The following is a 14,786-nucleotide window of genomic DNA, read 5'->3' on the forward strand; positions in this document are numbered from 1 at the left end:
CGCTGTTTGTGTGTGAGTGCAAGTGGGTGCGTGATGCAGTGGCAGTAAAGTTGCTGCCTCACAGCGCCAGGGACCCGGGTTCGATCCTGACTATGGGTGCAGCCTGTGTGGAGTTTGTACGTTCTCCCCCTGACATGCGTGGGTTTTCTCCAGGAGCTCCGGATTCCTCCCACACTCCAAGGGCATACAGGCTTGTAGGCTAATTGACTTGATAACTTGTCCCTCGTGTGTGTTGGATAGTGCTAGTGTGTGAGGATCGCTGGTTGGCACGGACTCGGTGGGCCGAAGGGCCTGTCTCCATGCTGTATCTTTACACTAAACTAAACAGTGCATGAGTGAGTCAGAGTGTGCCAGTATGTGATTGAGTGTGTGTAAGATTCTATATGTGTGTGTTGAGGAGCAGATAGGCCAGCACTTCACGGTGAAAACTTTAGAACAGAGGCCAAGTACTGCTTGATCTGCCTTGCCACAGAATTGCAGTTTAAGTCGGACCTTACCAATACTGCATATCCGCAATAAAATGTTAGAAACAGCAAGTCAAGCAACACCTATGGAGAGAGAAGCAAGGATTATTCTTTCAGATCCATGCCCATTGGAAGATTGCCGATGTATTGAAAATTAAACAGGTTTTAAGCAAGAACTAGGAGCAAGGTGAGGGTGGAAGCATGAAGAGTAAAAGATGTGGGGAAGGGATGTGCATCGTTGTTGGAAGTCAGTTGTCGATTCGTGACAAAAGCAAGTGAAGTGGGGCAAGTGAGGAAATAGCTGGGTCCGGACACGATGTAATCGGGAGCCAGTCTAAATCTCGTCATTGCTTATCAAGTTTGGATCAGCAAACACACTTGTGCTTGAAACAGCCGTTATATGTCATTATTGTTGAATAATGTATGTACATATTTATGTATGTATGCACATTATTATTATGCACATTATTATTATTACATTATTATTAATGTATGTACATTATTAATGTATTATTAATGTATGTACATTATTAATGTATACATTATTATTATTATTATTATTACATTATTATGTATGTATGTACATACATGTAGATGTATGTACATGTGTGATTATGAATATAAACATTTCAAATCAGCTAAAACTGGTCACATTACAAGAAAGATGTGAATGCACAGGAGAGGGTGTGGAGCACATCTGCACAGATGTTGTTTGGAGCGGCCAGTTGAGGCTCTGGGGAATTATGGAACAGCCATGATTGAATGGTGGAGAAGTCTTGATGGGCAGAAAGGCCTAATTCTGCTCCTAGAATTTATGAATAGACTGGGCCAGATTCCCCACCATGTACACTCATGTTGCCTTGGGAAAGCAGCCAACCTAATCAAGGATCATTTCCATCCCAGTCATACCCTCTTTTCCCTGCTCCCATGGGAAAGAAGATACAGAAGCTTGAAAGCACACACCGCCAGACTCAGGAAGAGGATCTTCCCTGTTGGTGTTGGCCTTCTGAGCGGACTTCCCATTGCTAGGGTAGAACGATTTTTTTCCCAACCTACTTCATTGTGAACATTGGGCTTTTTCTCTGGAACTGTCGCACTACAATGCACAGAAACCATATTCTGCACTGGTATTTTTCTCTTCACTCTGCCTGCTGGACTGGTGAATGGATTGATTGTACTCATGTGTAGGAAAAAAAACTGCAGATGCTAGTTTAAATCGAATATAGACACAAAACGCTGGAGTAACTCAGCGGGTCAGGCAGCATCTCGGGTGAGAAGGAATGGGTGACGTTTCGGGTCGAGGCCCTTTGTGGCCTGACCCGCTGAGTTACTCCAGCATTTTTGTGATCAGTCTGAAGAAGGGTCTCGACCCAAAACGTCACCCATTCCTTCTCTCCCGAGGTGCTGCCTGACACGCTGAGTTACTCCAGCATTTTGTGCCTATCTTCGATTGTACTCATGTGTAGTGTCATCTGATTTTACTGGCTAGCTTATAAACAAAAGCTTTTCACTGCATCCAGTGCACATGACTAATATATCGTTATTATATTTATGCATTTATATCAGTATCAATTTATGTTCTTTGGAACGGAGGAGGCTGAGGGTAGACGTAATTGAGGTGTACCAATTTTGAGGGAATATGATATAAGTTGGACACATATCCTTAGCAGAGGGGTCAAACAACAGGGGCACAGATTTAGAGCAACTTGTAAATCGGTTGACAGGGAGACAAGGCAACCATTTACACACGCACAGACTCTGTGGGAGTCTGGCACTCATTGCTTGAAGAGGCAGGAACTGTGGAAAGAATCGTCATAGTTAGAGCGTGGGGGTGTACTTGAAGATCGGTCACCCACAGAGCCACAGAACAGTGCGGTTAGGGTTAGGGTGACGCACACTCTGCTCCGGGACCTCCTGCTGTGCCAGAGCTTCCCCGACTGTTTACCTACTGCTGTCAAACCAACAATGTGCTCTGTTGCAACCTCTAGGATTCAGGGGGGTCTACTGCCAGATCGACATAGACGAGTGCGAGAGTAATCCCTGCGTCAACAACGGTGCGTGTACCGACATCGTCAATGGCTTCGTCTGCAAGTGCCCTTCAGGTAAGGACTCACATGGCAAGATCTCACAAGCTGAGTATGATATTGGTCTGGCATTCAATAATGTTTCTTCTTCTATCAGTTTTAATGTTGGAGACTCCCCCTGCTCTTCCTCAGAATCCTTTACACGTCTTGAGGCAAATGGATCCTCGGCCTAACGTTTTATCCAAAATGCAGTTTCTTCAACACAGGAAGTCTTAGCCATAGAGCATGGAAACAGGCTCTTCAGCCCAACTTTCCCTCACCAAGCAACATGTCCCATCTACATGAGTCCCACCTTTAGTTTAGTTTAGAGATACAGTGCGGAAACAGGCCCTTTCAGCCCACCGGGTCCGCGCCGACCAGCGATCCCCGCACATTAACACTATCCTATACCCACAAGGGACAATTTTATATTCACCAAACCAATTAACCTACAAACCCATACGTCTTTGGAGTGTGGGAGGAAACCGAAGATCTCTGAGAAAACCCTCGCAGGTCACTGGGAGAACGTACAAACTCCGTACAGACGGCGCCCGTAGTCGGGATTGAACCCGGGTCTCCGGCGCTGCATTCGCTGTAAGGCAGCAACTCTACCGTTGCGCCACCGTGCCGCCCCTCAAGATCAAGCAAGCTTTTGCCCTTCTGTTCCGCGAGGGGGTTTCTGTCCTCCCAGAGGTCGTCTTAGGACACTAGCGTTACAGTATGTTGTGTGTTCCGCCCCAGTCACACTCCACACCTGCCACTGTCTCCACAGCAGGTTGTGCCGGCCTAACCAGCCTAAATGTTGTGCTGATGTTTAGTTCTGAGAAGCAATGTGGAAACAGGCCCTTTGGCCCGACAAGTCCACACTGACCATCGATCACCCCCTTCACGGTGGTTCTTTGTTATCCCACTTTTTCTGCCACTCCCTATACACTTGGGGGCAATTTTTACACAGGTCAATTAACCAACAAAGTTGCAGGTCTTTGGGATGTGGGGGGAAACCGGAACGCCCGGAGGAAACCCACGCAGTCACAGGGTGATGAATCTGTGTAATTCATCGCCTCAAAAGGCTGTGGAGGCCAAGACAATGGATATTTCTAAGGCAGAGATTGATAGATTCTTCATTAGTACGGGCGTCAGGGGTTACGGGGAGAAGGCAGGAGAATGGGGTTGAGAGGGAAAGATAGATCAGCCGTGATTGAATGGCGGGGTAGACTGGATGGGCCAAATGGCCTAATTCTGCTCCTATAGCTTATGAACTTATGGCATGATCAGTCTGGCGTTTGATGCAACTAATTCGGGTTGGCATGGGTTAATGGGTGGGAATCGCTCAGTGCATTGCCAGTTGTTGCTTTCCAGTAGCAAGTGGGGAATTTCAGTTGACTGGGATTAGCCTTAAATGTAATTTCCTTGCTAACGCATTAGATTTGGACTTTTGGAGGCAATGGATCATCATGCCAGTTTTCCAGTTATCCAACGTACCCATACCTATTTTTCTTTTCATATATCGTTCCAATTCCCTTTGGTAAGTTTATACAACCTGCCCACTGAGTTTGCAGAGAGTATGTTGCTGATCGCCCGAACGGCAGTCTAAAGATCCCTCAGGCAGCTTCTAGCTGTTGAACCTGTCATCTTCAATTTATGTCTTCAGGTTTATGATCCTTTCTCACAAAAACAAGTTGTACTAGACAAACCTTTTGAGATTTTAGTCATTTTTTAATGTTTCCTCTCAACATTCTCTGATCAAAAAATAATCGTGCTTTTTGTAAAATTTCCGCAGTAGGAAATATAATTTCATTGTGCAATTTGGGAATCTTGCCCATGAGGGAGAAGTCTCTGTTTGCCTCTCTGTCTGCCTCTCTGTCTGTCTGCCCCTCTCTCTGCCTCTCTCTCTGCCTCTCTGTCTCTCTCTCTGCCCCTCTCTCTGCCTCTGTCTCTCTCTCTGCCCCTCTCTCTGCCTCTCTGTCTCTCTATCTGCCCCTCTCTCTGCCTCTGTCTCTCTGTCTGTCTCACTGTCTCTCTCTCTCTGTCTCTCTCTCTGCCTCTCTGTCTCTCTTCCCCTCCTTCCTTTAAACTATTCCACCCCCATGGCCTACATAGCACCTGCTGGGACCACTCGGCCACTTTGATTTGATATAAAATTTAACTGCCGCCACTCTCGGGCTGCACATTGGATGATTTTACTGTGTTAGAAGTGTGGTCTAAATGCAGGTTTCTGTTGCTTCCTGCTCAATGCTTGTCAAACATTCCCTTACAGTAATGGGGAAATGGGAGAGAGTCATCGCTAAGGATTTCTGGTTTAAAATGACGATGAACCCTTACCATCTGTCCATGTGGTAAAGTTCAGGCAAACTTTGGTGGAAAATCCATCTGAAAGGCTCTTGAAAACCCCCTTCCAATCCACTTGGATTTTTATTACAGCCCAAGAAAATGTCGCAGTGACCCCAGAGAGCAGCTTGCACTGCGACTGAGTTTGTCTTGAGTCCAGGGTCTACGGTTGCCATAGTGACAGGCCGGATCCAAGGAAATATCCGAGGAATGCAATCGGATATGGTCGGATAGCATTAGATCCAACAAAAATGTTGGGATTGTCTTGAGATCCTGGATCTGTACCAGCCGCCATTCACTTTCCCCGAGCGCTGGTGAGGCTACACTTTGGAGTGGTGTGTTGGAACAATGGTGGAGGCAGCACAGGCCTCGATTGCCTCAACAACATGGTTAGAATCTTACATGATCACAGAGGGAGTAGTGGGTGTACGGAACGAGCTGCCAGAGGAGTTTATTGAAACGGTTACTACAAGAACATTTAAAAGCCATTTGGACAGGTCCAAAAATACAAATGATTTTGAAGGATATGGGCCAAATTTACTGTATTCATTTATTTTTTGTGTTTATGTCTTTTAAAAAAAAAAATTCTATTCTGTTTGTAGTTTTAGCACAATCCGCAGGCATTGCCACTTTCATTTCACTGCACATCTTGTATGTGTAAGTGACAAATAAAGTAGACTTGACTTGACTTAGATTTAGATTTTTTTAGATTTAGAGATACAGCGCGGAAACAGGCCCTTTGGCCCACCGAGTCCGCGCCGCCCAGCGATCCCCACACATTAACACTATCCTACACACACTAGGGACAATTTTTACATTTACCCAGTCAATTAACCTACATACCTGTACGTCTTTGGAGTGGGAGGAAACCGAAGATCTCGGAGAAAACCCACGCAGGTCACAGGGAGAACGTACAAACTTCAGGATCGAACCCGAGTCTCTGGCGCTGCATTCGCTGTAAGGCAGCAACTCTACCGCTGCGCCACCGTGCCGCTCTTGACTTGAAGATGGATAGATGGGACTAGTGTAGATGTTGCACCTTGGTCCGCATGGATACATAGCAGGGCTGAAGGGCCTGTTTTCATGCTGTATGACTCTATGGCCTTATCTCTGAGCTATTGTGTCACACAGCATGGAAACCAACCATTTGGCCTCGCAAGTCCACACTGACAAAGCATTCATTTATTTAGACCCTACACTAATCCGACTTCATTCTCCCAGTATTCCCATCAGTAATTTACAGCGGCCAATTAATCCGCAAACCCGCGAACCTTTGGGATGTGGGAGGTCACATACAATCATATGAAGAACATGCAAACTCAAAACAGGCAATACTGAACGTGTGGTTTAGTTTAGAGATACAGCGCGGAAACAGGCCTTTCGGCCCACCGAGGACGCACCGACCAGCGATCCCCGCACATTAACGCTATCCTACACACACTAGGGACCATTTTTACATTTATACCAAGCCAATGAACCTACAAATCTGTATGTCTTTGGAGTGTGGGAACAAACCGAGGTACTCGGTGTGGGAGGTAACACCAGGGCCGTCTTAACGCATGGGCCTGATGGGCACTTGTCCGGGGGCCCACGAGCATAGGGGCCCCATGCTGATCTATGTATGTTAAGTGACTTGCAATAAATAAATACTATTTTAAAAATGTAGGTTCAATAAGTGCTTTTTTCGCAACATTTTCCATCCCTAAGTGCTTCTCACAGCGATCTGTAAGTGCTTTTCGCAACAATGTAGCACCCTAAGTCCATCGCTAAGTGCTTTTCGGTAAGTGCTTTTCGCTGGCACGACAGGGGGGGGCGGGCTGGTAGGGAAAGGGGGTGGGGGAGAGTAACGGTGGGGGCCCCAGTACACTGCTTTGTCCGGGGGCCCATAATGCTGTAAAAACGGCCCTGGGTAACTCCATACAGACAAACCTGGGTCTCTGGCACTGTACGGCAGCAATTCTACTGCTACGCCGCCGTGCCACCCCAAAAGGAACAGGGAACTGCAGGTGTTGGTTTTACAATAAAGGACAAGTGCTGGAGTAACTCAGCAGGTCAGGCAGTATCTCTTGGTGCTTCATAGACGGTACTGAACCTGGGTCAGGATTGAGGCTGGGATACTGAAGCTTTGAGGCAGCAGCTCCACTTGCTGAGATAGTGTGCCACCCAGACACCACAGAAGGAGACCATTTGGCCCATTGTTCCCGTGCTGCCCTTTTGAAAGTACAATCCCATTCCCCCCTTGTGTTCCTCCACACCACTGCAAACATCGTCTTCCCAAGCATTGGCACTATGGGAAGTACAATCAAACCTGATATCTCCACCCATTCAAACATTGCATTTCAAGTCAGAACAGCCCATTGCGTGAGCCGGTTCATCTGAGTCGCAGTAAAATGCAGCACAGACGAGGCTCAGTGGTAGAGCTACTGCCTAGAAGCTTGTACTATAGTTTGTACCTTCTCCCTGTGAGCACGTGGGTTTTCTCCGGTGTCTTCCCACACTACCAAAGACGTCAAGTCAAGTCCATTTTATTTGTATAGCACATTTTAAAACAACCCTAGTCGACCAAAGTGCTGTACATCAATCAGTTCAGGTACTAAGAACGAACATACAATGGCACACAAACATAACAGCACATACATAAACAGTTCACAGCGAAGTACAGATTTGTAGGTTAATTGGCTTCTTTAGATTGTAAATTGTCCCTAGTGTGTAGGATAGTGCTAGGGTACGGGGTGACCGCTGGCTGGCGTGGGCTCGAAGGGCCTGTTTCCATGCTGTATCTCTAAAGTCTAAAGAAAATAAGCCCTTCCATCCGCCTTGACCATCAACCACCGATTTGCACTAATCCCATATCAATTCTACTTGATTCTTCCCACATTCTCAGCAACTCTCTCTCAGATTCTACCACTCACCTGCACACCCCTGGCAATTTACAATGGCCAGTTAATGACCCGAAACGTCACCCATTCCTTCTCTCCCGAGATGCTGCCTGACCTGCTGAGTTACTCCAGCATTTTGTGAATAAATACCTTCGATTCGTACCAGCACCTGCAGTTATTTTCTTATACCAACCTGCATGTCTTTGGGCAGTGGGAGGACATGAGAGCATCCAGAGGTGACCCAAAAAGTCAAACTCCACATAGATAGCACTCGAGGTCTGGATTAAATCCGGGTCCATGAAGCTCTAAGGATAGACAATAGGTGCAGGAGGAGGCCATTCGGCCCTTCGAGCCAGCACCACCATTCAATGCGATCATGGCTGATCATTCTCAATCAGTACCCTGTTCCTACCTTCTCCCCATACCCCCTGACACCGCTATCCTTAAGAGCTCTATCTAGCTCTCTCTTGAATGCATTCAGAGAATTGGCCTCCACTGCCTTCTGGGGCAGAGAATTCCACAGATTTACAACTCTCTGACTGAAAAAGTGTTTCCTCATCTCCGTTCTAAATGGCCTACCCCTTATTCTTAAACTGTGGGCCCTGGTTCTGGACTCCCCCAACATTGGGAACATGTTTCCTGCCTCTAACGTGTCCAACCCCCTTAATAATCTTATATGTTTCGATAAGATCCCCTCTCATCCTTCTAAATTCTAAGATCCCCTCTCATCCTTCTAAATTGTTGGCCAGGAGCCCACTTCTCATGAAATCGTGCCAATGGAACAGTAAAATGAGAAGATGAAACTCCTTGGTTAGAGAATTTCTGATCCTGCATCAGATCGTCACTATTGCAATGCAATGTCATCGCTATGAATTATGATGCAGCACAAAACAACAGCCTTTATTCCTAAAGTGTGCAAATCTTTGCAAAAGGCAGGAGCTTATTTTTGAATTCACTTTTCATGATCTAGACATTGAGAGACCAACATCTTTGCCCCACCCTATCTGCCTTTGGTACGGTATCTTCATCATCTCCAACATTGGACCATTGTGAGCTCCACCATTTCCTGATGCAGACTCTGCTTTGTTCTGTACCTTCTCATACCTTTAGTTTCCCTTTCCCTGCCTCTCAGTACGAAGAAGGGTCTCGACCCAAGACATCACCCGTTATCTCCAGAGACACTGCCTGACCCACTGAGTTACTCCAGCATTTTGTTTCTATCTTCACAGATTCCTCCTCCCACAGTGCCAGGATTTGGACTTCCTCCCAGGTTCTCCCCGCTGCCCATCTCTCTAAATGAACCTTTCGGTCACCTTACATCCTGACCATGATAGCATTTCTGTTTTTAATTGTAAACCAGCATCTGCAGTTCCTGGTGTCTTCCATTTCTTTGAAGTGCCCGAGAGATAATCAATGTAGTAAGTTGCTGCTGACAATGAGAAGAACCAACATAATGCGCCAAGGATTGGGAGTTAGATTATCTTTGATAATGAGGAGATGCTGCCGTATAGACCTCAAAGAGTTAAAGACTTGGGAGTGCTGAATATTTACACTGTCAGGCTGAGCTCCTGTCTAGAAATGTTAGCTAATTGCACAGATGATCAAACTGCAGATACAAAAATAGGGCAGCACGGTGGCGCAACGGTAGAGTTGCTGCCTTACAGCACCAGGGACCCGGGTTTGATCCTGACTACGGGTGCTGTCTATGGAGTTTGCCCATTCTCCCTATGATGGCATGGGTTTACTCCGGGTGCTCCGGTTTCCTCCCACATTCCAAAGACGTGCATGTTAATTGGCTTTGTAGGATAGTCCTGGTGTGTGGAGATCACTGGTTGACGCGAGGACCTGTTTCCTCACTCTATCTCCAAACTAAACTAAAATGAACCACACTGGGTACTGCCATGTTTAGCGATTCAACATGGAAGCAGGCCCTTCGGCCCACCGGGTCGATGCCGACCATCGATCACCCGTTCACATGACGTTATCGCATCTGTTTAACCACTGCAGTGCCTCCCCTATGCAGTGTCTAATGAGAGAGAGGCCTTCACATCAGGCCTCAGCAAACTCTCTGGTAACGGTGGGGTTATTCGAGGGTCAGGGTGCAGTATACCTCAGGCTGTCCTTTGAAGAAGCTCTCTGTTGGTGGCTGGTTGTCTCCCCGAGGCGGACAATGTGCCAATTGTTCCGTGGGCCTGCGCGCCCCCTCGCTTGAGCAGTAGCTGCCCTTAATGAGAGGGAGGCTCAATTCTTTCAGGCACAATTTACATTTGGGGCAGACACAGGGCCCCTCGTACGCTGGCTGCATCTCACACGCTGCCATTGAAAGGCTGCTTGAAGGAGCAGCACCTCAGAATACAACTGTCACATCCAGTCACTTCTCCCAGTGCTGCCACTCTCCTTTCTTGTTCTGAATGTTCATTCTGCTCCTGCCTTTCTCAGTAAGCTGACACAGGAATACATTGACGACGAGCCCCCGAGTTGCTGAATACATTTTTGTTTTGTTGCGATCCTAGCGAGCTGCAGAATATAAATTTCTGATGTGAGTTTGTGGAGCTGGTGTGCTGTAATGCTGAGAACTATATTCTGCACTCTGTATCTTCCCCTTTGATCTATCTATTGTGCTTGAGTTTGACTTGATAGTATTTTGGAATAGTATATCTAATCTGTATGGTTAGCATGCAAAACAAAGATTTTCACTTGCGTCGGTACTTATGACAATAATAAGTACCTAAGATAAACCGAAGATGCTTTCCCCCGTTAAAAATTCTCCTCAGCTAAATGACCACCCTGTAATAATGTGACATTTTGCGAAGATTTATATCTGCAAATATACCTCTCTGCCTCCTCCCCTGTCTAGTTCTCTTTTCATTTATTTTGCCTACCTTGAACTTGTGTCACAGCCCATTAATTATATCTTTACTTCTGCTTACCTGATCTCCCAAGAGGCTTTAGATTAGTTTTAGTTTAGTTTAGTTTTGTGATACAGTGTGGAAACAGGCACTACGATCCACTGAGTCCATGCTAAGCAGCGATCCCCGCCCACAGTACTGCAAGCACTAGGGCCAGTTTACAATCTTTACCGAAGCCAATTAACCTACAATCCTTTACATCTTTGGAGTGCGGGAGGAAACCGGAGCACCCAGGGAAAACCCATGCCGGCCCAGGGACAAACTCCGTACGAACAGCACCTGTAGTCAGGATCGAACCTGGGTCTCTGGCGCTGTAAGGCAGCAACTCTACCGCTGCACCACCATGCCGCCCTGAATTCCTTGCCAGCATGGGGCAGTTGGCCCGAGTTATCCACTCACCCTTGGCCTTGAGAAGAATCTTTCCCATTGAGGGGGGAATTCATTATTAGCTAGGGAAAAGTTCATGACCAACCTGGTGGGTCATTTGAAGCCACTCAGGTCACTCAGATAGAAAACAGAATGTCACAAAACGTCAAGCACTAGAGGGCACAGCTTTAAGGCAGGTTTAAAGGAGATGTGTGGAGCAAGTTTTGTTTTTACACAGAAGGGGCCTGGAACATGCTGGTCGACACAAAATGGTATAACTGTCTTCTCCTGGAACATGCTGGCGGGTGATGGTGGAAGAAGATACCATAGTGGTGTTTAAGAGGCTTTTAGATAGCCCCGTGGATATGAAGGGAATGGATCCCATGCAGTCAGATGATCTTTTATCTTGGCATGTTTATATGTTCAGCACAGAAATTGTGGGCCAAAGGTCGGCAGAAAATGCTGGAGTAACTCAACGGGTCAGGCTGCATCTCTGGAGAAAAGAAATAGGTGACATTTCGGGTTGAAACCTTCCTTCAGACTGAAAGATGGAGGTGGGGAGGGGTGGAGGCAAGAAAAGGCCAGAACAAATTGGAGCTGGCAGCAGATGGGCCAAAGGGCCTGTTACTGTGCTTTAACTGTTCTGTGTTCTTATTCCTTTCATCATTGGCAGCAGTACCCCCAATATATTTGGGGGAACCTTGTCTGTGCCCTCACTGACTATTATTTTCCATGACACACATACAAGATGTTCACATTGCAAATCTCCTGGTCTACTGAGTAGCGAGTGAAGGCTTGTTCATTTTGACAATGACCTTTCGTTAAATGATCACTGAAACCAAATGCACCTCAGTTTCGGGATAGCAAATTGTAGGCCCCAACCTGAAACGTCATCCATCAGTCTGAAGAAGGATCCTGACCCATAAACGTCGCCGACCCATGTCCTCCACAGATGCTGCCTGACCTGCTGAGTTATTCCAGCACTTTGTGTTTTACTCAAGATTCCAACATCTGCAGTTCCTTTGGTTTCCACCTGATCCACCCCTCCCCCCCCAATTACTCACATCCTTATTTGGATTCTGTTAAACATGGCAATTAGTTAGAAAACATCGAAAATAGGTGCAGGAGGAGGCCATTTGGCCCTTCGAGCCAGCACCAGCTCTTAGATGGCAGCTAAGATAGAGTCATATGCAACACATTGTCCTTGGGGGCACTGCTCCCTGTTATACTCACAATGCCATCAAAAGTGGATGTAACGACACAGCGGGGGGGGGGGAGAAGAGAGGTGGGGGTGGGACAAAGCCTAGTGAGTGATAGGTGGATGCAGGAGAAAGGGGTTTTGATTGGCTGATGGTTGGATAAAGGCCAGAGATGGATAGACAAAAAGATGTGAGATTAGGATCTAAGGATGGATTAGTACGGGGGTCAGGGGTTATGGGGAGAAGGCAGTGGAATGGGTTTGATAGGGAAAGATAGATCAGCAAAGATTAAATGGCGGAGTAGACTTGATGGGCCGAATGGCCTAATTCTGCTCCGAGAACTTATGAACTTAAAAGGAATATTGTGATGACTGGGCTATTGATCGGGGCACCTGCGTTTGAATCCTATCACGTCAGCCAGGAAATTAAGTGACTAAAATGTGGGATTGAAGGCTGCTGTTGGTCACAATGCCCATGGAAGGACGAGATTGCCAGAGGAAGGCAAGGTTCTGGAGACATCTTTCCGCCTGACCAGTTGAGGACACCAAATGTCCTTCTCAGAGGAACAGCACCTTGTATTCTGCTTAGATAACTTACAAGTATGAACATTGAATTCTCCAATTTTTAGTAACTAACTTACACACAACTCCGTTCCCCCCCCTCCTTCCCCCTACCCCCTCCCCCCCCTTTCTTCACTGTGCCCCACCTCGATGCACATCTATTTTGCTTTTCCTTCTGCCCTTTCCATCTGTATTCCTACCTCTGGCTTCACATTTGACCTCTCTTCCATCCTTAGATCCTAATCTCACATTTTTTCGTCTATCCATCTCTGGCCTTTATCCAACCATCAGCCAATCAAAACCCCTTTCTCCTGCATCCACCTATCACTCACGAGGCTTTGTTCCACCCCCACCTCTCTTCCCCCCGCCCCTCATCCCCACTACACTCAGTCTGAAGAAGGGTCCCGATCTTAAACGCCACCTATCCATATTCTTCAGATTTGGCGCCTGACCCGCTGAGTGACTCCAGCACTTTGTGTCTTTTTGGTTAATAAGCACCTGCAGTTCCTTGTGCCTAAAGTGCAAGGGTGCGCTTCTGAGAAGGACATCTGTTGTCCTCCTGGTCAGAAACGTGTCTGCAGAACTGCCAACTTGAGACCACCAACTCAAGGGTTAATTGAGGATGGGCAGTAAATGCTGGCAGTGCCCACAACCTATAGACTGATTGAGTTGTTTTAAAAAAAAACCAACAGTGAATATTGAGAAAACAAGTTGACAAACTTTGCACATCTGGATTCCAGCTGTGTGTGTTTTCTGATCTTGAGGTATCACATCCCAAAATTGTCTCTTTCGCTCAGGAATGAGCTAAGTTTCTCCAGAGATGCTGCCTGACCCGCTGAGTTACTCCAGCATTTTTTGGTCAACTCCATATTCCAGCATATCTTCAATCCTCCATTATCCGAAATTCTGTCCATCTCGGGTGTGCGTATGCCATCTATCTTTGGTTTAAACCAGCATCTGCAGTTCCTTCTTACACAAGGAATGTGCTTGCCTTAATTCAAAGTCTCACCTCGCCAACAAATGATATACTTACCAAGGTGCAGCCACTCTTGTAGAACAGGAAACACTGCAGCTAATGTGCGCACATCAAGATCCCACATGCAGGATATGACCATTTGGTTTATTGATAATTTACTGACAGATACAGCATGGAAAAGGCCCTTCAGCCCACTCAGTCCACATCAACCATTGATCAGACGTTCACACTAGCCTTATGTGATCCCACTTTCGCATGCCCCACCACCTACACAATACGGGCAATTTACAGAGGCCAATCAACCTACAAAAAACCGCACGTCTTTGGGATTGGGAAGGAAACTGGAGCACCCAGAGGAAACCCACGCAGTCACAGGGAGAACGTGCAATCTCCACACAGGCAGCACCTGAGGTTCAGATTGAACCCAGGTCTCCGCACCATGTTCTACTAGGTCTCTATCAGCTGTGCCACTGTGCTGCCCAAATGACTAAGCAGTTACGTGTGCCAGGGTACTGGGCTGCATGTCTGTGGAACTCTTTAAAATAATGCTGGGGCATCTTCTCTTCTCATCCTTGTATACACTTAATTTAGGCTTGTATATACTGGAATTTAGAAGGAAAGAGAGGGGATCTTATCGAAACGTATAAGATTATTAACATGTAAGAGGCAGGAAACATGTTCCCAATGTTGGGGGAATCCAGAACCAGGGGCCACAGTTTAAGAATAAGGGGTAGGCCATTTAGAACGGAGACGAGGAAAAACTTTTTCAGTCAGAGAGTTGTAAATCTGTGGAATTTTCACTGCCTCAGAAGGCAGTGGAGGCCAATTCTCTGAATGCATTCAAGGGAGAGCTAGTTAGAGCTCTTAAGGATAGCGGAGTCAGGGGGTATGGGGAGAAGGCAGGAACGGGGTACTGATTGAGAATGATCAGTCATGATCATATTGAATGGTGGTGCTGGCAAGAATGGCCTACTGCACCTATTGTCTATTGTCATCCAAAGGATGGTTCCAGTGATAATGCAGCAGTCTTTCACTCTTTGCA

General features: G+C 46.7%; 1 protein-coding gene across 1 annotated transcript in view; it reads left to right on the forward strand.

Annotated features, from left to right (window-relative positions):
* The window catches only part of LOC144610705 (uncharacterized), a 197,394-nt gene that overhangs the window by 121,771 nt on the left and 60,837 nt on the right, over positions 1 to 14,786 (forward strand). Inside the window, 1 exon segment of the mRNA XM_078429606.1 lies at positions 2,453 to 2,566. Coding sequence (XP_078285732.1) covers positions 2,453 to 2,566 — 114 coding nt within the window.

The sequence above is a fragment of the Rhinoraja longicauda genome, chromosome 37 (assembly GCF_053455715.1).
Source record: "Rhinoraja longicauda isolate Sanriku21f chromosome 37, sRhiLon1.1, whole genome shotgun sequence".
Lineage (NCBI taxonomy): Eukaryota > Metazoa > Chordata > Chondrichthyes > Rajiformes > Arhynchobatidae > Rhinoraja > Rhinoraja longicauda.